Genomic DNA, 24898 nt, shown 5'->3' on the forward strand with positions numbered 1-24898 from the left:
AGACGAGGTCTTATTGGACTGCTGTATTGCCTCTTTACAAAGCATCACACGTGTACTGCAAGCATGAAATCAGCATCCAAGAATGAATATTGATCAGCTAGTTGATCTGCAGAATGTTTGTAGGACAAATATCATATTCTAATAGCTGATTTAATTTAATTTAAAATACAGTTTTTTTTTAATGAATTGATTAGCCATTTCTATTTATTTACAAACAAAACTATCCAATCATTTGTGTACTACACAGATGATCTGTGTACTACAGAGCAAACGTTTTAGATTTGACCCGTGTTGCAGACCATTTGCTTAGGAACCACTGTGCATAAATAAGTGCAGAGGCTGCATGACAGCAATATTTTAGTGGCCTACTTTCGTGAAAGCATGTATGTTGTGCACACATCGTTATTTTTGTGCCCTCGGAAAAGACTTACAGGGATGTGCCATATGTCCCATTTTATTCCTCTGCAAGCCCTGATCAATAATTGAAGAAAACCCCGAGCAGAACAAGTCGCAACATGCAGACCTGTGTTTAGGAAACTTATTAGTGACATCAGGGAAACCGCTAGTAGAACATCAGAAGGAACACTGGCGAGCAGGGATGAGAAATAACTGTTTTATATATTTATATATGTACAGAAGGCAGTCATTGTGGTTTGCATTTGTGTGTGTACTGTAACAGCCAGAAAATACAACAAAAAGAAAACTCAACTTAGGCATCAGCCGTTGCTTAAACTTTATATACATTATATCATGCACATATATCGCACAGAATAGATAGATGACAGTTTAGTTAAAGACTTGGATGTTAAAAAGGGAATCATAACATGGGCCAGAAAAGAAGGCAGGAATGACCTTTGTACATGGTTTCTTATGTTGTGTAACTGTTGTAGTTTTGCAGGGTGTAGGTTGCAACTGTATCCAACAGCCAACCACGGGTCACAACTGTAGCTCTTCTGGAGAGACCTGCCGAGAAGATGACAGTAAAGTACTTCTAAAGATGACAGAACTGCACATATGGACAAACAAAACATGAATATGAGGGCGAGTTTGCACCAGATCACTTTTGCAACAGACAGTCTTTGAGGGTTTAAAATTGCGTTGCTGCTTTTTGTGTATGCAATGTTCCTTTGTTTTAATCCAACACCATGATAGATGGGACATGCCTGCGGCTGAGGTGTTACCTTGCTGCCCACAAACCAAAAAAATCTCCATTTTGACCATCTTTCTTGATGTATCAAATTAATTGGGATTTTTGCCCCCAAAACTTCAACTGATTTGATTCAAAGAAAGTCTAACACAGGGAACAATAACCGATAGTAAATTGCAAATAACGATAATATCCAAGGTCTAAGCATTGGTTTTTCCAAGGTTTAACCTCGTGAGCAAACCAGCGGTTGCACAGAGATGTATATTGGAAGGACAGAGAGACCTTAAATTGAAACTGAAAAGTCCAGATGCTCACACGCAACATATAAAGACACTAGAATATAATATATATTCAAACAAATATTCATAATGTGTTTTTATCTTCAAAACACAGATGTGGACTAAAACTAGTCTTTCTATGTGGAGGGAGCGCTGTGTCGCTGCTGCTTAAATAATTTAACAACCAAATAAATTGTCAAATGGTGTAAGATGAAGGAAAACGATGCAGAAGTTGTTTTTCAAAACAACATGATCAATATGTTGTGGGCTGGGAGACGGGACGGATGGTGGATGTGATGACAACATCTCATGTGGCCATTCACCCCATAACTGCATTGCTTTTTGCGGTCTTTTCAGGCCACAACTATTTTTGGAAAGAGACACAACTTCCCCTTACTGCCAATGTTTGTTGGATATTTACACATCTAAATCATATTCGAGGATTTCAATTAGAGGATAAGGGGGGTAGGAGGGGCTGCTCAATTACCTGGAATAGTGCTAGAGGACGTGGAAGAGGAAAAGCAACATTAAATATGCAGTAGTGCAAATTAGGATGCCAAGAGGAGGGGGGGGGGGGGGGGGACTCTGAGCCACTTGCTTCCTCTTTATTTCAACCTGTCAGCTCTTCTTGCACAGTGGCAGCTGCTCCCATCAGTGGCCAACTTGTTTTGACATTCCCTCCGCTACAATCTGACATTTTTTTCTTGGCCATCTCTTTGCTCCCCGACTTCTTCCATACATGCCTTCCTGGCAGGTCATTCTCCTCGCTCTTCTTGGAAACCTGCCTCATTTTAGTTGGCAGCGTCTGCCATACTACTGTTCGACCACTCTCCACCTGGTCCTCGCAGGGGAAATATTTGAGTCCATGCGCTAATGGACCGACAGGTGCACAGACATGTACAACAACCCCAGTGGCTATGGATGTAGAGAATATTCTCTACAATGTCCTCAGATATTAAGGCTGTCCTTGACATTGACATTGGCTAGTCAACAAATATAGTAAATTGATGTTTCATTTGCTTACTTTGTACACATAAACTAACTGAGTGTAACACAAATATTGGCCATTAACAGCCCTTTTCAAAGAGGATTAAACTAGGACAGCCTCTGATAGTGTAAAGATGAACTTGGGGGTGAGTATGGTCATTTCTTGGTACCATCTTTAAACATCAAAGATTTTTGTGAGACATTTATGTTGTCCTGGAGCAGAGTGATGTGGTGGTGAGCACCGTCGCCTCACAGCAAGAGGGTTCCAGGTTGGATTCCCGGCTGGGGCCTTTCTGTGTGGAGTTTGCATGCTCTCCGTTATACGTTATACCACTGTCATAAAAACAAATCTTCGTGTAAGCCCTGCAAATATATACCACACAAGTACATTTTTTTTCATGTTGAAGAAGTAACAAAGATGCAATCAAAAAGTGACCTCCAGGCAAAAACAGTAAAGTGCAGGGCTGAAAACCAAAGTTGAGAAATGCAGTTTCTCAGCCTTCGGGTGCTCGAGGGCAGTTTCAGGCCTTGAAAATGTGTAAAACAAAAGTCAATGTACTTCAAATCTAGTCACAGTCACATAGTTTTAGGGTTAACAAACCACTCTACAGCTGCATTAATATAAAGAAACAGAATGAACTCATTAAAAGGATTTTCTTTTCTCTCCAACCATTAACTATAAATAACTATATATTATCAGACAATTTATAGCAGAACTTTGGTGTCTTTGGTAAACCATGTCAAGCTTTAACTCTAGTCTAATGGAATATTAACATCTATTGATATTTTGTCTTTGGCACCGTTACTATCTCACAGTCGGGATGGTCTGCATCTGGGTGAGCTCTAACCTGTGAGTGAACCTGTGTATGAATTATGTAACCCCTGCTGCTGCTGTCAGTCTGATCTCCATCTTTATGAACTCTGTATGTTTGGAATATGTGACAGTGTGTGTGTGTGTGTGTGTGTGTGTGTGTGTGTGTGTGTGTGTGTGTGTGTGTGTGTGTGTGTGTGTGTGTGAAGGCCAGAAGGAGAGATCAAGTAAATCAGTGCAAAGGGAGTTATTTTGTGACCATGGATAAAAATAGAAGGTGAAAATTGAATTTTGCTTTCAGACAAGACTCACTGCTGTATGTGGAAGATGACGACTCCGATCTAGGTTGTACAACGACGAGCTGACAGGACTTCTGTACGACAATAAGATCAAATAAAGAATTCCATTTAGCAATACAAAATGTACAACATGTAAACCATACAGTGTATAGTCTTACAGCTTGGCAGTCTATCTGCTGTCACCGCTATTATATTTCTTTACCTTTCTTATCCATAACCAACGTCACAGTTGCAGAATGTCATCGCTTTAATGCATTGTTCTTAAAAATAAATTAAAAATTCAGTGGACAAATCACAGGATTAAATGAAGCTTCAAGAGTCAGACATAGACGTTACTGATATCTAACACCCGTCAGGTGACAATTTGCCAAGTTTTCATCAGAAAATCGGGGTAATCACAAGTGAAGTGGAACAAGCGAAATTGGAATAAAATAAATAAAAATAATCAGACAAGAGAATTAGAAAAGCCCTAGCCGATAGCTGATCTCCTATTTAGAATGATTAGATTTGAAAATAAACTCAACTTCTTGACTTTTGAAAGTATTACCATAAAAAGGTTCGACCGCAGGGCCTCATCTTTTTAAGTAAGATCTGGGTGATATTCTTACCCGTTTGCTGTCAAGGAGAAGTGGATCTTTTACTACAGTTGCTCCGCAGAGTTCCACCATCCACTCCATTTCATCTAAGAAAACCAACAGAAACATTTTTGGCTGTACTTCAAAACCCCTGAGATCCTTACCCATGATCTATGTCCATTCAGCCCTGTTTTAAGTGTCGATCAAAAATGTATTCTTTTTAGAGGGCTCCTATTTTTAACCTTATACTCAAGAGTTTAACTCCTTGGGACTGAAGCTTAAAACTGGGCTGGTTGGGATACGGTAACATGATCTTTTCCACAAATGAAAGCTCATATTCACTTTATCTGGCTGAATCCATGGCAACTGCTGCGCAATGTGACAACACAGTGAAAACACCGTGCACAACTTCTTAGTCTGTATTCAATCCACCCACACGCTGAAATTATTTCTCATTGCTCACCGTGCCTGGGATTGACAGGGATTAAAAACAGCACAGTTTTCAATTCTTTGCGTCAGTCAAATCAAATTTGACTTACTTCAGCTGTCCCCGTTCTAATTGTCATATTTTTATTCCAAAGCAACATTGATGCAAGAGTCCTGGAGGATAAAGACATTAACCAGAGAAAAGTGACTGTGGGCAAAGAAAACTGAACAGTGTTCAAAAGCTTGAAAGCAACGAAACTACATTGAATCTTCTTTTTTGTCTCCCAGTAATTAGAAACTAAATCTAAAGGTTGAAATTTGCTGTGGTGCTTTAGTGTTGGGAACCTCAGAAGCCTGAACTACATCAAGGGAGAAAACACATGGTTAAAGATTCACTCGTCTACTTTCTATCAAATACATAGAAAACTTTTTTGGTCTCAATTAACAACACGTTGCCGTTTTAAAGTTTACCTGTGGTCATGTCTGTAAAAGGTCCTTGGAAGCAGATCTTGTAGTCTTTCATGAGCAGCTGAAGACAAAAACAAGAATTTGGGGTAAGAACTAAATAATTTACCTTGAGAAGGCTGCAAAAAGTGTACCAAACACTTCTACAGTCCAAGAACATTTATTCAGTTAATCGAACCTTCAGACAACATTATAAAGCAGTGTGTGAGAGCAGCCATTACTGAGATCACCATTACAGAGCGTGGTTCTGAACCGGTGTAAAGAGTTACAACAGTGAACCATTCTGTGAGCACATCTTGCAATTTACAGCAGATACTCCTCGCTTACAGTTTAAAATAAAGCCTGCGGACCTTGTTCACTTTTTGCTCTCAGGGTAATACTGTAAATTTAGGCATGAATCAAACAGCCACCTTCACCGAGGTAATATCACGCTTAAAGCACGCAGAGAAAAACGACGTGCCCGACATCGGGGACGTGTTGTTTTATTGCTCTCCGAGTCAATAAGCTCGCTTGAAATGGGAATGGAGGCTTGTTTCCTTGAACAGACCACAAAAGGGAAAAGTTCATCAAAGTCTAATATACAGTGAGTCTGCGGCTGGATGGAAGTGTTTGAAAGATAAATGTGGAAAGAAGTAACTCCCCACACTTCCCTGTCCATCCGTAATGCTCATTAGCCAGAGGTGCTTAGTGAGACGAAAAAGTGTTTCCGTAACAGATTTTTAATTTAGACAACAGCTAATGTCCTTCAGGAGGTATCAGACTGTGATAACGTGCACTGCCCACACGCAGTCATACCCACATTAAAGTTTATTTCATTTCCTGAGCTTCAACATGCTGTCAACAGACACCCCCACCCTTTTTCATTTTATCAGTTAATCTGTCAAACCTGAGCAGGTGACGGAACGCGAATATGAACTGTACGATCAGTCTGGCTCCGTCAGTGTGCCAGCGCTTCGTTCAATCCGCTTTAATAAGCCCGAAACTTCTAGCTAATTCAATTAGCAGACGTTCTTCAAAAGGCAGTGACACAGCCAATGTGACATCTAGCCATTTCTAATTTTCCCCCTCAGTGGCAACAGAGCTGGCCCCGCTGGCCTTACACCAAGAGGAAAATTACAATTAGCTTTTCACAACAGGGTGTGAGCAAAGAGGCTGGTGCAATAGGATGAAACAAGTTCAAGAGCTGCTTGCAATTGGGACATTTGATTTACTTATTCGTCTCTCCTGCCACAGAATCAGACTGCTCTTTGTGGTCAAAGCTTCTGCAGTTATGGCAATAACTCGGTGATAGCATCGGTTAATTTATTATTTTTTTCTTTTTTTAAAACAAAGCGAAACCATTCAGATTTGTAGTCCTGATGACTTTTGTAGACAAGTTTTAAGTGTTGAGTTCCGGCTGAGAGGCTGTCTGCCTGTTCAAATCTATAATCTACAGTATTAGAGAGGGTTTGCTGATAGAATGAAATGAAGTGGATAATAGTGTCAGTAATCCTGATAAAGGATTTAGAGGCCCAAAGAGTCTAAGAAATGAAGAGGAAGCAGCTTTGATATCTTGATATGACGAACGAGAGGCGTCTCATCACTACATACAACTCTGTTTTAGACTGACAGCAATGCTACAATTTTCAAAATGACTCCTTAATAGGAGTGCTCTTAAGTCTAGTGCTCCGAGATGAACACAGTGAGGGGGAGATTTTAGGGAAATGATGGGTATGACATCTCCCTACACAGCAAAATGACAAGACTTAAAATGACATCCTTCATTTTAACTTGTCACCCCCTTTCATCCAATATTAGCAAGACCTAGAGTAGATAGATTTAGTTATCCGACTATTTCGATATCCGACTCTGGAAAAAATTAAATAAGTGAACAAAAACAAAATAAATCACCAGCGTAACTGGGCTGTTGCATGCTTAATCCACAGCAATGTCCATGGTGCTTTTTTTCCCCTTCAGTTCTGTTAGTTTCCATCAGTTTGGTCTTTGCGCTATAACATTCTCTTAAGTATAAACCATAAAGACACAATCTTATACAATACTGCTGCCCATGAACTCCGTAGTGTCACACTCATTAAAAACTACCCCAGCTGATGTTCCCCATTGTACATACAAAAATCAACACATCAGTGTTAAAAATCATTATTTTTCTTTGCAAGCAATGCTTAAGTTCACTCTTCTTTGATATAAATAAATGAGAAGCTTTGGAGGACAGTAGCTGCAAAACACAGCTGTATGCCATGTGTGAAGAAACCAGCTACACTGTAGCTGGACATGATCTGTTTTCTGCATAATGAAACTCATGTAATCAAAGTGCATTCTCGTTCCCGTGACATTTAAATCTCTGTGCCCAGAGTCATTCATTATTCACTTTACAGCCCACTGGACTGCATGGTGGGCTTGCCATTTTGCAGTGCTGTGTGAAGTTTTGCAGCATTGCTCTTTGTGAAGCAGGTAGCTGGAACATGTTTGTCTTGCGCAAAAGAGCACAACACTTATTGACTATCGTTGTGTCCCAGCTCGACCCTCCCAATATAACAAAGGTCCAGAAAAGTGTACCAAATCCTTTTAAATTTATGTTTCTAAACCGATCAGCCTAAAGGACAGATGCTTGATCACACTGTGGTCACTGTAGTTCTAATGGTCTCAACCCAGTGCATGTTTCTCTGACCTGGTCCATACACACGACATTCCTGCCACCACTCAGCGAAAAGCCTCAGGCATCTCTTCAGTCACACTTTGTAAATGGCACAGCAACGCAAACCCAAAATATTTACTCTTCATGCTTTTCTCACAACAAGTCTTAAATTGATAAAAAACACAATATTATAAGTTCAACCACATGATTGGTACTTTTTACACTTAGACATGAGCAATAACAGTTATCAAACCTGGTTGTATCTAGTGCAGGTGGTAGTGAGTCAAGAAATAATGGATACGAATGTCTGTAGGATTTACAGACCATTCTGAAAACATACATCAAAGCAGGTACAAAAAGCTGAGATGGTCTCAAATTCAATATGCAGTTTGAACTGTTTCTCAGGATGGTTCAGAACATGAGTGAAAGAGTTACTTTAAAGACGTGATTTTCTCTAAAACTAAATGGCGATTTTCTTCCCAAACTGGATTTTGGAGTGAATATGCAAACATCAAGTGCAGCATTACTCAATTACTCACGTTACTGTCTTCAGTTGAACGAGCTCTGGAGGGGCCCTGGTGGTTCGGTCCATTCACCACATCACCTCTCACTTCAAACGGACTCTTGACAAAACAAACAAAGTAACTTGCATAATTCAGTCTGAAACAAGGGCTGAATGCAAATGAAGAGACCATAAATAGATATTTGTACTCTTCCCAATGGTCAGCTAGGCTTATAAGAGTGCACTGAACATTCTTCAAGCTGACATGGCCATTTTATAATTGTATGAAGAGCACTTCTACACAGACTATATGATGCATGAAAATAGTATTAAATAATGACAATACCACACAAAGCCTGATAAAAGGATTAAGCTGGCATATCAAAAAATAAGTTGTAGGGATAGCCAAAGCAAATGGATGGCAAATAATTTATAGGGTTTCACAGCAAACCCCGTACAGAGATTCATCATGTAGTCCTAATTTGACATCAAGATGTTCAGAGATGTAATTGGAAATCTCCTGCGCACAAATTTAAAGAGCACACAGACGAGCATACCTCATCTAGGAGTTTCTTTTGTTTGAAGCACTCAGAAATCCCTGCAAAGAGGACATAAGAACAAAAACATATGCGCTTGTTGTCAGGAGTACAAACGTCTCTCCGGTGACTGCTGAGTTATGTTATGAGTTGATTCCCGTCTACCCCTCCACATCTCACCAGTGGTGATGGAGTTTGACAATAAAATTAGATTGTACTTACACCGGAAGCTCACCACCCACTTCCTGCCTGCAATGCCGAGGAAGTATTTGAGCGTGCGCTCACATACCAGGTGCTCATCTGGCAGAGAGAGAAAAAAAAAAAAAAATGAGTAAACAGCGACGTGTGAAAAGATGTACGAGAGCACACGTGCTCTCAAAACATTTTGCTTTCGCAAAACTAGTTTGACTGGTGGTTCTTTTTGTAAATTCTACAGTAATTTAACGGTTACTAAAAATATTTGAATTATTTCAGAATGTATTTTATGAAGTAGCTACAAAAATGTCTAACCCTAATGACCTAAGACAAGTACAAGAGGAGCGAATGCTAGCTCATGTTTTCTGTTCCATCGCAAAAGCTACTGTAGCAAATATTAGAGCAATCATAAATGCTGGTTCCAGTAGAAAGTGCAGTGTAGTCTGGTGTATGGAGCTGCTTAGTTGCAGATCAGTCAGGGTGTCCATGCTGACACGTGCCCATGGCGGACGCGTCAGCCATATCTGCATGTGAGCATCAGAACAGGCCCATGGAGCAACAGAGGGAAGCGGCGCCCATAGTTCCGGCTTCACAATCCCACTCGCATTTACTTTTTATGAGGACATAAAAACATGGCAAAAGCTGGTAAAACTTTGGAAAGTTTGCCACTAATGTATTTGATGGGCCGTAATGGTAAAGCTCTTTTTACCCTTTGAGTCGCCGGAGCGAGCTGAGATTGTGTTCTGAGGTCCCATTTCTTCCAAAGACAAGGAAGAAATGGGACAGGGGCTCCTCCTTCAGTGGACAAAGGGGTTTGACAACAGGGGAGCTCGTCTCACAAAAGCAAGCAAAGGCATGCTGTCGTAAACTGGGGAAACAACAAGAGGCACAAGCCACTTCAGATACCCTACGCCTCGTTGGGTTGGGCAGCCATCATTCTACCCTCCTTTCAAAGTCCGCTGCTTTGGACACAGACTGCAGAAGGGGTGAGTATAACAATACACAGAGTGGGAAATTTGTTTGTACTTATGTTTCCACTAGGGCAAATCATCTCTTTTTGTATTTGCATGCAATCTGTTAATCTGTTAACTCAAGTTATGTGTTTATTGTGCTATCAAAATGGACTCTTTTATTCAAGGAGGCACGTTTGTTACTGTTTTGTAGTGAGAAGGTGCACTGAGTCACTGTTAGAGATCTGTGTGTATATATATATATAGTTCATGCCTCAAAGGGTCAGGGCTCTTCTGGCAGCAAAAGGGAAACCAATTCAATAATAGGCAGGTGGTTATAATGTAAAGGCTGATTGGTGTACACTAGAGCGCAGAAACAGTCATCAAGTTTGGATGAGAAGCCTCGCCTGCCCTTTAAGACAATCATGGGAGCTTTAATGTGAAAAATAAAGCCCAATATATGACCATAACCACTGCCCACTCTTCCCAGAAATGACTTTTTAACCATGTTATCATTTATTCTACTTACACTTTTAGTCCGAAGAACTTTATTCCAGACCCACAACCTTTTTATATACGCAGTGTGGGTAAAAACAAACAAACATGGAAAGCAGCTAACAGGAACCCCTCAGTTTCAGACCCCAAAAATATGATCAAATCAAACTCATTGAACCCTTGTTTATCATTTGATAGTAAAATACATTTGAACCTATTATGGTTATAATTGAGGGCTCCCTGTTCCTTACCAGCCTTTAACCATAAAGATCAACAGCCCCAGCGCTCCCTTTTTCTTTTTTCTTTTTTTGGTTGCCCAGGAAACAGCTGCCATTGAAGACGTTTTCTTAGTTAATGTGGTGCTTTGGAGACAGTAAGCTTCGAAATTTAAAATAATCTACCAGAGAGGATAATTAGCAACAAGCGGATGAACAGAGACGAGCATGTGTGGGTGAATGGGAAAGAAAGAGCTCATCTGTGAGGAGTGCTTTAAGAAACATAAAAAAAAGAATGTAGAAAGAAAATGTACTTCTCAAAATGCAAATGTTCTTAGTCAAGAAAATATATTCAAAAGCAGGAACTAGACAATAAAAGGGAAACTTTCATTGCTCTTCTGTGTATTAAGTAAATTTCGAACCACTGATTAAAGTCCTCCAGATCAACTCAGCACTCAAACCAAACACTATTTGAACTAAATGAGCTATTTGCACGCGAGCATATTTACCTGTGCGCATGACGATATGAGTTGCTTCGGGTGTCACCTGGGAAATCACACGGGCACCGACTCTCTTGGCAAACTTTTTCACCATAATCTGTTGGCAATAACTTTTGATCAGTTCACACCCTCTAACTGACTGATCAATGAACATCTGGACTGACTGCATGTGTGAACATGCACCTGTTCACTGGGGCCTAATCCAGACGACACAAGCACAAGCTTAGCTTTGCATCTGTCTTTTGGAGGACTGCTGTTTTCTTTGTCTTCTTGCCCATCAGATGGTGGAGGACAGTTGCTTAGTGTTTTGGCTGCTGAAGCTGAACTGAGTATCTTAGAGGCAAGCAGTCCCGTTTGCATGGAGGGTTGTTCAACTGGAGAAACAAATTAAAAAAAAAAAAGATACAAAGAAATATCAACTGACACTCAGAGTGCAATGTGACCACACCTAATTCTCTTCAAAGACAAGTACATGTTGGTAGTCAGGCCTCAATGCAGCAAAAAGCCAATTAAACTGTGTAGGTAGATTAAAACATTCTTAAAAGCAACAAAGAGCTACTTCCTCTAATGGCAGTTTTAATACAGAACCCATCTATGTACACTTCGAGAGGAAATGCTTCTTTCCACTCACCTGCACCTGAATGGGAGTGCGTTTAATCTCACACAAAAACTTTTTTACACACTTAACTTCATGTCACACTCTTTCCCACACTACCTCCAATAGCCTTACCCTTTTCTGAAATGCCACCAAGCCTTAATACACTGGGCTCAGTCCCAAGTTTGTCATCAGATGGGCCAGCGCTTGGATCCTGTCTTGCATCTGGAAAATCCTCCCTAAAAAGAACAAAAACAAAAAAAAGTCTATGAACTTTGAAACGACCAAAGCAATTTTAAAAGAAAGCATTTTTCACATAATCTTTAACCCTTCTGCTCAAGAACTGGTGTGGCTGTGTTCCCTCGCTTACAGTTGTAAGATTATTTTTGGTAAAATACAAAATGATTTAAAAGGTGTCAGCAAGCAGGGCTTGTAAAATCCCCAGTTAGTTTGAGAAACTAGCCCTGATCCAATGTGCAGCTTTCAAATGGGTGCTGCAGAAACTTGAATCATGCATTGAACAGTGACATAACCTTTTCATCCAAAACTTTATCCAATACTGAAAAATATATGCACAGTCATACAGTACTGTGCAGAAGTCTTGAGCCGCCCCTCACTTCTTTGTGTTTTGCTTCCAAGCAGTGAGACTTTCTTATAATCTTAAGTGTTCTTGTGCAACCGTTCTCCAGGTTTTCTTTGGACATTAGCTCATTTTCAGTTCAGTCTTTGTACATAACCATTTTCAGAGGAATTCTGTTTTTCTTTTGTTTGCTAAGCCACTTAATTCTAATCCATGACTCATTCAAGCACAAAAAAAGCACTAAGCTCAAAAGATGACTCAGAGTTGTGTCTACGCATAGGAGACAACTTAGTAAAGAACCAATTGGAAATTGTATCGTTTTGCACTTTGTTATTAGCAGAGTGTCACAAACACACAACTTGTCCTCATTTTTTTAGCTGCATCTATAAAAAAAAAATACCACTGACAACACAGTTTGACAGACATGAAATAGTATTTTTGCACGAATGAGGTGATTCCCAAAGTGCTGTTAGCTGAAAACTTGGCATATCTCAGTATGGTGTGCAGTGTGTCCTTAAAGAATTTGAGGAAACTGGACAAGTGGAGGCCAAAAGAAGAACTGTCAGACCTAAAAAAAAAAACCAATCTACTTCAGATGAACAGTATCTGAAAAGGATGTCTTTGAGATATATATGAAAAAAATAAAAAAATCCAGCAAAGAGCACACAGGACCTGAGAGATAAATCTGGCCCTTCATGGATCCATCTACTGTTCATTGAAGCCTCTTCAGAAATGGTCTCTATGGAAGGGTGGCTGTCAAGAAACCATTCTTAAGGAAGTGAAACAGGGAGAAAAGGCCGAGGTATGCCTAATTACTCAAGAAATGGACTGAGAATTCCTTGCCGCAGGTCTTATGAAATGACTAATCTTCCCCAGAGCCCAGACCTCAACATTATTGAAGCAGTGTGGGATCATCTTGACAGAGAACGGAACAAAAGGCAGCCAACATCCAGAGAGGAGCTTTGAAGAACTAGAAGCCTGGAGAACTATTCCTGAGGACTATTTAAATAAATCAAGAGAGCTTGCCGAAGAGGGTTCACGCAGTGTAGAAGAATAACTGTGGTTGTACCAAATATTGACATCAAAGCATGTTAGAATTGTAAAAACTCTGTTTATTTTCTCGTATGCTGCATATCTACTCATGTTTGCACATTTCTATAAATCCCTGCACCCAATTTCTGTTTCACTGGCAATAAATAAAGAAATGAAGGGTGGCTCAAAGCATTTGAACGTTACTGTATCCTCTGTATTTTTCAAAATAGGTTGATGTAGAAATGTTCTTTTAGGAAATTTTAAGTGGAAATTGAACATTTTAATATGGAGAAAAACGTACAGATACTAGTCATTTTCAAGAGTGGTAATCTTTTACACAACATCAACATTACTGGCGGCGATGTTTAAGCCCAGTTACGGGTTTTAATCATTTGAGTGTCTGTGCACTTTAACATAATGCAGAAAGTAATGAGAGGGTGATATGTTCATAGTCTCTTCAGCTAACAAAACGTCAAATTAAATTTTATACAATAAAATTTGGTTGCAAATTGTTTGGACGCTGCTTGAATTGGACAAATTTCAACCTTATCAACCAATCTTAGTATTGAATGATATTTTGCACTTTTCTCAATGTTTTGACTTTTGAATCAGACCTAATCAGCCAACAAGGAACCAATTGTGCGACAAACATGAAAAAAAAAGTTTGAGTGAAACTCTTCCGTAATACTGCAAACTGGCAGCACGCTCGCATACACGTCACCAGCACAAAAGTGACAGCAACTCTTCTTCAAACTATTCTTTCTAATTCTCTCACTGCAATCCTCGAGCATATGCTTTTCAATTTAGAACTTGTATAATGAAGCCTCTCTCCAGCATCTTTTCTATCGCTCTTGCTGGAGGCCAGTATTTAGAACCCTACTAGTCGAGAGGTTGGAGGGGAGCAGTCAGGCGGGAGAGATAAATTACTGAGGCAACACAAGTTTCCATCTAAGTGCTCTAAATGACATATAAGATGCTGTCAGTAATGACTTCTTTATTCACACAGCATAAACAGATTCTAGGCTCATTAGTGAGATTATCATCCTGTCCTTTTGAGATACATCACCCTCTTAGAAGAAGCCTGGCAACTGGCATACGGATACAGGCCGACTTACTGCTTCACTTATAGGCTGAAAGAGACCAATTACATGCCACTTGCTCCAGTTATTGTGCTGTAGCATCTCCAGTCATATTGTATATATTTCAAATTTTGAGAAGTTTTCTCACTGATCTTTATTTCTGCTAAAAAATATATTCATCTACACTGGTTTAGAAGCTGCGCTGCTTGAGTTCTCCTCATATTTCAGACACTTTTCAACATCTCTTACGATGAGTTATCATGGCAACAGGAGCCGTTTTCAAACAGGAGCATGTCATTTGTCTTTGAAAAATGCCAACTGATGCCTGGAATAAGATCCCAAATCCCAGGCGAGTTGAAGAGGACACCGAGTGGATGTTGCGCAGATGCAAGACGCAGAAAGAGGGGGAGGACTGCTGTGGCTGCAGGTGCAAAAATCTGACTATAGAGTATATATGTCGTATAGTCCGAAAGACATTAATCGTAGTGGTAAAAGCAAAGGCAGAGTATTGCAGTGCCTGCTAATAACAGGTGGTGTAATCGTGGGTATGTTATTGTAGTTGACAGGATCTGTACCATGAACTTTTATCTATTAGCTGCGAGTTTACGTCATATTTCATCTATCGAGAGAGCTCACCTGTGTTATTCTGGTGTGTAAATCCTTCCCTGTACCAATGCCAAAGCTGTCTGTGAACTCATCCGCTCAGTTGCCAGGTTTAAATACAAAACCTAAAAGCATTCATGGCGATCTCAACCACGTACCCCCGTCTCTGCTAAACTTCCAGCTTTTCATTCCTCAACGCTTTTTATTTTATATTTTACAATGACTAATAATCTGTCATTAGTGATGCTGCACAATAAAGTTCAGTATAACTTTTTAAGCCTTAAACGCGCAAATATGCGGAAAGACGACTGACATTTACCAACGTAAATTTTTAGTAACCACTGCATCAGAGATGAATAAAGAGCACTGCAGTGTTAACGATGTGTTACCTGCAGGAATGAAAACACTAAGTTGGTAGAACCAGTTTCCAATTCACAAGAGTCATTTTGTTGTGATATTATCAGCTCTTCTAATCACTTTCTGAAAGCAGCAGTTTAATGTTGACAGCTTGTAACGTTCCCATATTGCACTGAAGCTAAATCAGCGTTTAAGGTTAAGCAATCACACTTTTTATTTTTACTGTTTTTTTGCTAAAAAGTACAGCGTGCCCAAAGTGTTTTTTTAATGTTTTTTCAATGTTTAGCCAAGTTCCTCCTTTTATTTGTCACCTACTTAATTAAAATGTTTTCACAAAATACAGTTCTTACATTAAGCAAAAAAAAAAAAAAAAAGGGGAGTGAAAGGGAGCGTGGTTCACTCTGCCACACTTTACTCACCTCCCAGAACCTTTGCTTGGGTCCTGGTCACAAAGAGGGGGTCTACCAGCATCTGGCCCTGGGGATACATTTTCACAATCAAGTCAAGTTTAAATAGTCACACAAAGTAAGTCCATGACTCTAGAGCTGCTTCCACATATGAACACCTGAGCCGTATATTAGATGTGAGGACTACTTAGTCTGGACTTCTTCCGCAATGCTTTTCCACACATACACATCACAGCAGGGGACTTTCTGCTGGAGCATGACATAAAATATGAGGGAATGTGTTTGGGGGAGCATTTTCTAATGGAAAAAATATGGTGTGGAAACCTCTTTTTTGTTACAGCCCTTAGAGAAAGGAGGATGCGGTGGGTGACTAATCTCCACAAGCGGGTCAGAGCAGAGTCTTTGGATATTTGCCTGTCTCATACTACCCTGCTGAACATCTCTAGAACATCAACATGTTGAAAACAACAACAACAAAAAAATTCATGGTCGTAACATTCCACTGTGCGTGAACCTATTTGGAAGCTTTCCATTCGTGCACATGTAATCCATCTCCAGTCCAGCCTGTCAAAGAATCATTGTAAATGGGTTTGATAGCTGATAATCTCCTGCAAAGTTACTCAAAACAAGAATCTACACTGTTCCTCTGCTCTGTCTTTACATTGTGTGGTATGTTCTTTTTATTTGGATTAAAATAAATAAATAATTGATCTGGGCGCATTGTTATTACAAATTTTTGGGGCTGCACACTGAGGAACCCACAGAGGAATCCAATGGATCCTCAGGGACTGCTGCAGATGATGAAATATATGCAACACAGGTCTCGCACACAAGCAGACACAGAAACCGTGAACTGGCTTTTAGGAAATACCAACTTATCGTTACATTCTTCAGAAAAGAAGAGAAACAGAAATTGCTTAAAAATTAATTTTGCTCCTTACTTCATATTGAATTAAAACAAGGCAAATCTTGAATCATCCGAAACATCACTGCCCTAATCAGTATTTTTTTTTACATATTTGTTTGGTCTGTGAAATGACAGAAAATAATGAAAACTAGAGCCCTGGATATTGGTTTTAGCTTGGGATAATTCACCTCTTTTGACATGAAGCTGTATGACATCCCATATAAGCAATATCATTTATGAACATTGACTTACCCCCCGCCGCGTCCTGTGAGCCGAGTTCCAGCCTCGTTTTGGCGTTGACGAAGGTAGTCCAGCTAGTTGGCTGGGGCCACAAAAATAAAGCGCTTTGCTTCTCAAAACAATATGCGTTCAAAAGAGTAATACATTTGCATCACAAAAAGTCAGACCTCACATCGCTTGGCGCTATTTTCTCTCTACCTTGATATCAATGCGTCCAGCCACCTAGCGATAGCTGCACCTGTTACGGTGTTTACTGCTCGGAAGCGGGGGACTGCTGGGTCTGCTCTTCGGTCTGCACAGTTTACACAGCCCGCATTGATATGAAGTAGCGCAAAAATAGCCCCAAGCGATGTGAGGTCTGACTTTTTCTGGAGGGACGATTTTGTGATGCAAATGTATTACTCTTTTGAACGCATATTGTTTTGAGAAGCAAAACGCTTTATTTTTAAGCCCCAGCCAACTAGCCGGACTACCTTCGTCAATGCCAAAACTCGGCTGGAACTCGGCTCACAGGACGCAGCGGGGGGTAAGTCAATGTTCATAAATGATATTGCTAATATGGGATGTCATACAGCTTCATGTCAAAAGAGGTGAACTATCCCTTTAATGCAAAGATATTTTGCGAAATATCACAGACAATCAGCAAATGTGCATCATGGACAGCAGAACATTTGACATTTTTGCGTAAGAAATTTCAACAAATAATCATCGTTCATGGTCAAATGTACCGACATTTGCAGCTCTAAAAACAGCACACGGGTGTTATGTGCCTACCTGTGGTTTTGCCCTCTTTCTCCTGAAGCACCTCTGACACCAGAGCCATCAGCTTCTCCAGCCTCACCAGCTCCTTCTGCATCTCTATCTTTTGCTTGAAGAGGAGGAAACAATGCAAAGTGTAGCGGCTCATGATTACATTCTTTTACTGTGCAGGAGGGGAAAAGTTACGAATGAGAGCTGTAATGCAACATTTCCAGCACAAAATCAAGAGATTTGATTGCAACATTTACAACTGAGGCTGTTTGGACATACAGTTTGTTTGTTTATTATTGAGGGCTTTGCTTAGCTAGACTGACGTTTTCATTAATTCATGGTTTGGGCTCACAAGAGCAAATGCATTGATTAAGCACACAGAGATAAAAACTGGAGCTCTGTATTCTCAGCTGTGTATGTAATCCTGGACCCTTTCTAAACCGCAGGGCATGAGACTTGAACTCCCCGGTCAAATAAAGTCGACGGATAAAAAGTGAGAGCGCTGGAAGATGGATGAGGCACAAAACAAAAATCATCTTCTGGGCAGCACTTCCTTTAACGTAAATGAAATGCAATTTAGAAAGCTGCTGAGGAGGAATTTTCTCACTGAGCGAGGTAGTCTGTCATCTCAGGGGCTGACAGTTTACTTTAGAAAAATGTGGTGGCTGCCCTCTATGGGGAGGGCTGTGACAGTGCATCAGTGGAAACATGATGAGAGCAGGCAATGCTGAATAAGCAAAAGGATTCAGATGTTTGAATAAATGGAAAATCTCATTTTGACCGAGATGAAAAGCCGTTTGTGCACCAAATCAAATGTCTTTTTTTTTTTTTTTTTTTTTTTCAAACAGAGGATGCAATCGTGCAACATGTGGCACCAAAGAAAGTGAGTGGATATATAATTGTGCTTACCTGTGTCACAAGGACTTCGCTGGAGAATTGTGATGACTCTATGGAAACAGCGGTGTCATTTGCTTGGACATCACCTGTCGCGAGGAAACGATTAAGATGCTTAGTCTCTGCAGGTTCTAGGTTTTTATTGCAGGAGGAAACAATGGAGCAAGAGCAGACTGTTCAGGTGCTCGGTATTACAAGCCGAGTCCTTGACCAAGAAATAACTGAGTGAGAGTCAACTTACATTCATCTGGTGTGCCAAACAAGTCCACAGATGCTTGGCTGGAGTCAACAGAGTCCAGGCTGGGGCACGCAGCTTCTGCTGCATCAGCTGTAACACCTGCATCCTCACATCTTTTTACTTTACTGCAGTCTCTCTGCTCCTGATTTCCAGCTGTGGGACGAGCAGATGTTCCAAAGATTTGCGTCAAACTTGGCAATTCCTCTTTGGATTCGTTGCTGTCGGACTCCGATGAAGAGTCCAGCCTCTGAACCCTTCTCTTTGTCCCCGGGTTGCAGTTGATGGAGGAATGGCCGCTGACCTCTCCGCTGCCGCTGTTGTTGTTCGTCTTTGCTTCACGTGCACTTTGGACAGCTGGGTCAACCAGGCCTTCAGGTGTTAAAGAAGACTCTGCAATTAAGATGGGTTCAGTATGGCCAACTGAAATACCGTCTTTTATCTCCGTTTCTTTGCCTGCATCCCTCGCGGTACAATCAAGTTGACTCTCTGTGACCTGAGAACACTTGGAGGCTTCATTTAGTTCCTCGTGTTCAGTAGCTGTGAAACGGAGCCCAGAATCTACCACTTGAGGGACAACAGAAAAAGGAGAACTCTCCCTGTTGGGTTTGGACACTTTATTAGGACTGAGGCCACTGCAAAGACTATTCCTGAGAGGACAGTTTCCATCAGTGCTTTCCTGACCTGAACAGCTGCTTTCAGGGATAGAGACTTCTACCACGACTTGATCTGGTTTCTCAAAGAAATTTTTTCTTGTGTGGATGGGTGAATTGGAAGGTGGAATCAAATCACTGCAAGGTGACTTTTCAGAACTTTTTGAATCCTCAGGAATCGTACCAAACATCTGCTTATGTGCAGACTCAATACCTGAACAATCATGACTGTTCTCTACTTTAGCAGCAGCCACATTTTCTTTGTTTGAATGTCCACTTTTCTTCAAATTTTGTTCACCGAGATGGAATGACTTCCTTTTCGTGGCCTTGAAGCTCTTGAGAAGCTGCTCTGTGTCCAGTTCACTTTCATTCTTGTCTTCCTCGTTTTCTGTTGCACCACATATGTTCTCACTAACTGATGTTTCCTGCTGAATTTTGAGGGGGCTATTATTTGTGGACTTTTCACTCCCAAGTGTTGGCTCTACCACAGAGGCATCAGATTGACTTGTCGAGTTAGGGACCACAGAGGCAGAACAAGCGGCATCAGCTTCGGACACAGTATTGGCAGGTGGCGCTTCTGCTTCAGCTGCTCTCAGATAAGACGTTTTCTCATTGGTCTCCATGCTTTCAATACCTTCTATATCTCGGTCATAAATGCACCCATTTCTTTTAGCTGCATTTGTCGCGTTTCCACTTTTACGCGGTGCTGTGTCGTCCAGTGTTTCACCTTTAGCATCTTCAGATTGTTTTGCAACAGTGCTGTCTTTTCTGGGTGCCCTCGCTTTCGGGTGTGCTTTCTTGTGGGCCTCCTGGACTTCCTCAACAAAGAGCTGAAGTCTTCTGCTCCTCCTCCTGCTCCTTATGGGGGCAGATTCTTGGTCCCCACTGCTCGGGTAACTCTCTATTTGTACTTGAACTTCTTCTGATCTTTCTGTAGCCTTTGGACTGGTGTCCCCATTGTGAACTCCAACCAGGACAAGAGGTTTTAGCACTCTGGTAGGTTTTCTTTCCGACCTCATGTTTTTACCTTTCCTTCTGTCAGTTTTCTTCTGCTCGGCACCCTCCGAGTCCACCGGAACGTGCTCTTGCAAATCAATGTCAACCCGTCGTAGAGTGGTACGAGTCCTTTTCTTTGTCCTCGTTTCTGGTTGTTGGGGAACCTCACGTTCGTCTTTATATTTGTCACCTTCTGACAGGCGGTTCAAATCATCCACATCTGCACCCGCATCATGCTCCTGCCCGACCTCCATCTGTTCTGCTTCTTTGAAAATGTCACTGCTGGTGTCATTTATTTCTTTTAACATTTCTTGCTTTTCAACAACACTGAGATCATTTCTCTTCCTCCTTTTAGAAACACCTTCATGCGTCTGCATTTCTGTAGCGGTTGGTGGTTCAACAAGAACCTTAAGTGGAGGAGAGGCGGCCTTGTTCCCTTTTCGTTTGTACACGGCGCCAAATACCTGCTCTTCAAGGGCTTTAGCACGATCGACTTTCGTAGGATTCACTCCAGATTTTTGGGGCTGCACATCTAGTGTCGATGTGGATGAACAACCGTCGGAGTCATCAGCATTCTGACGTGGGTTCTCCAACTCTGGATCTACTTCAATCGGAACATTCCAGAGCCACTCAGCAACTTTCTCTAAACTTTTCTTCTTTTTCTGCTGGAGAATCTCATCAGGCTCCAAATCCTTTTTCTTCTTTTTCCTTGAGGACTTTCTTAGAGGTTGGTCTTCAGTCTCATCTTGATCCAACACTGAACACGGGGAGGCTTTCTCCAACTTAGCAGATCTCTTTTTGCTTTTAGCTTTGTGGGTTGCTGTGGCCCTTTCGTCAACGTCTGTCGTTTCGGGTTCCAAATTATCGGCAGGGCTGGACAATTTCTTGTCAGAAGTTGGCGGGGCGTCACCAAGGCCGCTATCCAGGCCTTCGTTTTCTGTTGTTAAAGGAACAGAGTCTTCTAGTCCCATGAGTCTTGCAAAACCATTCTGGGCTATAAATGGAATGAGGAAATGAGAAATAGTTAGCTTAGTCAGTTTTGTTTTTTTTGGAGCATTTACTGGTTTGAGTTGCTGCTTCATACTCCATATTTTCCACAAAAGTTTGGATACATTCAGACACATGCTATACTCTTATCAGTGATCAAGGAGCTTACTCCTTCACTCTTCAAAATCTTCAACTCTTCAACATCCTGCCTCCTGGGCACTTGAGACAAACAGACAGACACCCCCCCCCCCCCAAACTCCTCCCACTGTTAGAGCACATCTGCAGAAGAAAAACTATATATAATGTGTGACTAGCAGCTGCAGAAAAGGTCAACACAGCTTATGAAATGTATGTGCTTAATAATGGCCAAGTGGTTAATTTGGCATCCCTCAATTGGAGAATGAGCTGCTGTCTTGCACGCTGGCATTTATTTTTTATTTTTTTCATGCAACTTCAGGCATAAATAGGAGAGAACTAAAACAAAAGAGTTTTACACAAAAGCTGTGCAGCATGAGAAACCTAATGTGTAACTTGTTCATGAGAAAAATACCGGCGCTTTTCTTCTTCACGACTGTACTTGATCACAACGTAGATCATGTCCTAAATCCTAAAGTAATACTACTACAGCTACATTTCCATAGATTCTGTATCGATGTCAGACTGTACTTCCCAGCTGCCCAAAGTTGACCTTCATAGAAGAAGGCTATACGCTTTTCCAAGATGTGTAACAACACCAAAACTCCCCATTTATTCTAAAATAATAAAAATACAAGTTAATTCACCAGTTGATTTGTAGTAATAGGGTAAGCGACTGAAGTTTTTACCTGCTACCGTTGAGGAGTGAGACTGTGGAAGATCATCGTGGCCTGCATTGTCCATGTCAGTGCCAGGTGTATCTCCAGGTGATACAATATGAGGAAGTTCAGTAGTTTCGCCATCTGTGACACTGGGCAGAGAAAAATACACAGTATCACTGTAACTGAACAGATTGGCTCAATAAATGAGCTTTCCTATCAAATCTGAATTTTATTAACTCTTACCTTGTGGACCTTGTTGTCAGAGACATTCCAGTGAAGTCTGAAAATGCAAAACCGTTGTCAGGTATTGTAATTAAAGCAAATTCCAGAAGGAAGTTTTAATGAGTCTCTAATCTCACAGTTTGTGCCAGTGTCGTGCTCATATGCTCGTATCATGTCCTGCAATCCTGCGACAAGTCGCTGAAACCCGGGACTCTCCTGCAGACTCCTGTACGTACAGACACGAATCAAAGGCAGGTTTTGATTTAAAAAAAAAAGTGCTTTCAGTGACTCTCCTCAACGTTACAATGACGGCTTACTGACTCCGTCTAACCTTTTGATTATCTTGGCTTTACATACGGGACAGTTAGCCCTGTTTTGCTTAGAACTGTCCAAAAGTTTCATCATACAAAACCTGGGGGAAAAGAAAACACATAATTAATGATAAAAAACAACAACAACAAATCAATAGATTCTGAGGTTTCTTTTTGAACAACATATTATAAATCATCTCAGGATGACGATACATCAGTTTCTTACTTGCAAAACTGGTGGTCACACTTGGTGGACACAGGCGCAGTCATTAAATCCAAGCTAAAGGCAGAAGGAGAAATACAGTAAATGTTAATCTTTTCACAAAAATACATGACAAGTGGAGCAGATTTTCCATTTTCAAACAAACTTTCCTTCTCTGAATGGCACTCACCATATGGGACACTGCAGAGTCTCCCACAGGACTGCAATTCCCTTTTTGACATCTGTGGCCTTTGGGGTTTTCTTGGTATTCATGGTTTTAAAGGCTGCCGACGACAAGTTAAGAGTGTAAAAAAGAGGCTGTAAAGAAACACTGTTTGCGAAACAAACTGCCAACATAAACTATGTTGTGAGCAATTCAGAAGTAACGCTTGCATTTAATGTTATTCAACCAGTACAGCTGTATTAAGTAACAGAAGATGCATACTGTGTGCAAACATAGAAAAGATTAATCAACTATTTGACATCCATAATAATATTACTTAAGGTCTTATCTTTAAAAACTGCAATTAACTGAATTAAAAACAGTAATTCACTGCTCTAAACTGTGATGCACTTTTTACATACCACTTCCTGTGGAATCTTCTATCAAATTACTTCTATAAATTGAGAAATTTTAATCAAGCTTTCTATGAGACTCTGCACGCTCATGCAACTGGCGTCTGGCAGACAATGGGTCTACTTGCAGTCAAAACAGAAATCTACTGCATACTGATAATAGCTTATGGTCTAATTAGCTTATTTGTTATCTAATTTACAGACTATCCCACACCATGACTGTGAAGAGTCCCATTGTTGACTGAATGGTAAACCACAGTCTAACCTTGTCTGCTGCACTAAAGTTATGACACCTGTGTGTACTTTGGTCATTGTAAACATATCTGTCATTCTTCTCCAGTAGATATTAAAAGCTCTTTGACAGGCTCCGATACCCTCCATGTGCGAAACATTCAGAACCTTTGCTTAAGCAGACAGTACTAATACTACAACATTACAAGGAAAAGTAAAAGCGTGATGTTAAATCAGGAAAACACACATGGTGTGTAAGAAAGAACAGAGATCACTGAGTGATCAACAACATAACTAAAACCACTGACTAGTCAAGTCAGTAACACCGGTTTCCAAATGGATGTTACTTTACTACCAACCTAAAAATTTCCTACCAGGGTGTAACGAAATGCTTTTGCATGACAAACTATAAATTACTTGTAAAGCAGATGCGTGAATTAGCATGATCATCAACAGATTGATTCAAAAACTTTAGCTCGACTTGCTTAAACGGTTGGATAGTTTAATTAAATGGGAAACCTATTTTTTAATTTGTGTGTTTAAAAAATAAAAAGCTAAATTTGAACTGTAACTGTTAATTGTAGCAAGTCAACAAAAATTGGGAAGTTAAAAAAAATACATTATTCCCACCTGACAGTGTTGGAAAAACAACAAGATGCCTCAAAATTACACTTAAAGACAATGCCTAAATATATTTATTTAGTTACATTCCACCAATGCTCAGTAAAAAAAAAAAATGTTTTTGAGTTTTTAATAATCTTTATTAGTGTACATTAGCCTCAAAGCTTTTTCAGTGGTTTTGTGTATAAGTATCGCTAGCTCGTATATTTTAATATTACAAAAAGCAAAACAGTATGATATGAATAAGAAGTAACATATTAACGTTAACTTTATTCGAAACACACAGTGTCCTCCTTGAACATACTACAAAGTAACTTTTTAATGTTCATATCAGAGCAAAACATGCAGTCTGGCTAACCGCTATGATTTGTTGACGGAGGTTGAGTTACACAACCAGTTCTCTCCTCTTTTAACATCTCTGACACCGAGACAGTCCATGAAGACAAGTCACCAAACTCATGTCTGACAAGCAGGAGCCGATCGTGTTCATTGACAACTGTAAAACAATCCATATTGGTAGATTTACCTTGCTTTCTTCCAGTTCGGAGATAATAAAATAAGCCTCATCCACTTCGGTTTTCCCGCAACTTGTCTTCTTCTGCTTTAG

At 40.5% G+C, this 24898-nt stretch overlaps 1 protein-coding gene across 1 annotated transcript; it reads right to left on the reverse strand.

The window, feature by feature from the left end:
• Window positions 1-649: 649 nt before the first annotated feature.
• On the reverse strand, window positions 650-24891 carry LOC142374295 (uncharacterized). Its single transcript, XM_075457901.1, has 21 exons — window positions 24818-24891; window positions 23054-23147; window positions 22888-22941; window positions 22682-22762; window positions 22488-22576; window positions 22372-22408; window positions 22156-22277; window positions 18702-21338; window positions 18476-18549; window positions 17591-17684; window positions 15682-15739; window positions 11747-11850; window positions 11200-11390; window positions 11026-11113; window positions 8884-8961; window positions 8683-8723; window positions 8163-8246; window positions 4995-5052; window positions 4131-4204; window positions 3536-3596; window positions 650-963 (listed from the first exon to the last, which is right to left on the reverse strand). Exons 2-21 carry the CDS (start codon window positions 23134-23136, stop codon window positions 869-871), a joined length of 4203 nt encoding a protein of 1400 aa, XP_075314016.1. The 5' UTR covers window positions 23137-23147; window positions 24818-24891; the 3' UTR covers window positions 650-868.
• Window positions 24892-24898: the final 7 nt, after the last annotated feature.

Source organism: Odontesthes bonariensis, chromosome 23 (assembly GCF_027942865.1).
Source record: "Odontesthes bonariensis isolate fOdoBon6 chromosome 23, fOdoBon6.hap1, whole genome shotgun sequence".
Classification (NCBI taxonomy): domain Eukaryota; kingdom Metazoa; phylum Chordata; class Actinopteri; order Atheriniformes; family Atherinopsidae; genus Odontesthes; species Odontesthes bonariensis.

Bases quoted from the DNA above. Each gene is read 5' to 3' on its own strand.
- LOC142374295 (XM_075457901.1), bottom strand. From the start codon at position 23,136: ATGAATACCAAGAAAACCCCAAAGGCCACAGATGTCAAAAAGGGAATT. The intron at 17,685-18,475 runs GTAAGCACAATT...CTCCTCTTCAAG, and splicing joins GCGAAGTCCTTGTGACACAG to CAAAAGATAGAGATGCAGAA. The intron at 3,597-4,130 runs GTAAGAATATCA...ATTGTCGTACAG, and splicing joins TTCTCCTTGACAGCAAACGG to AAGTCCTGTCAGCTCGTCGT.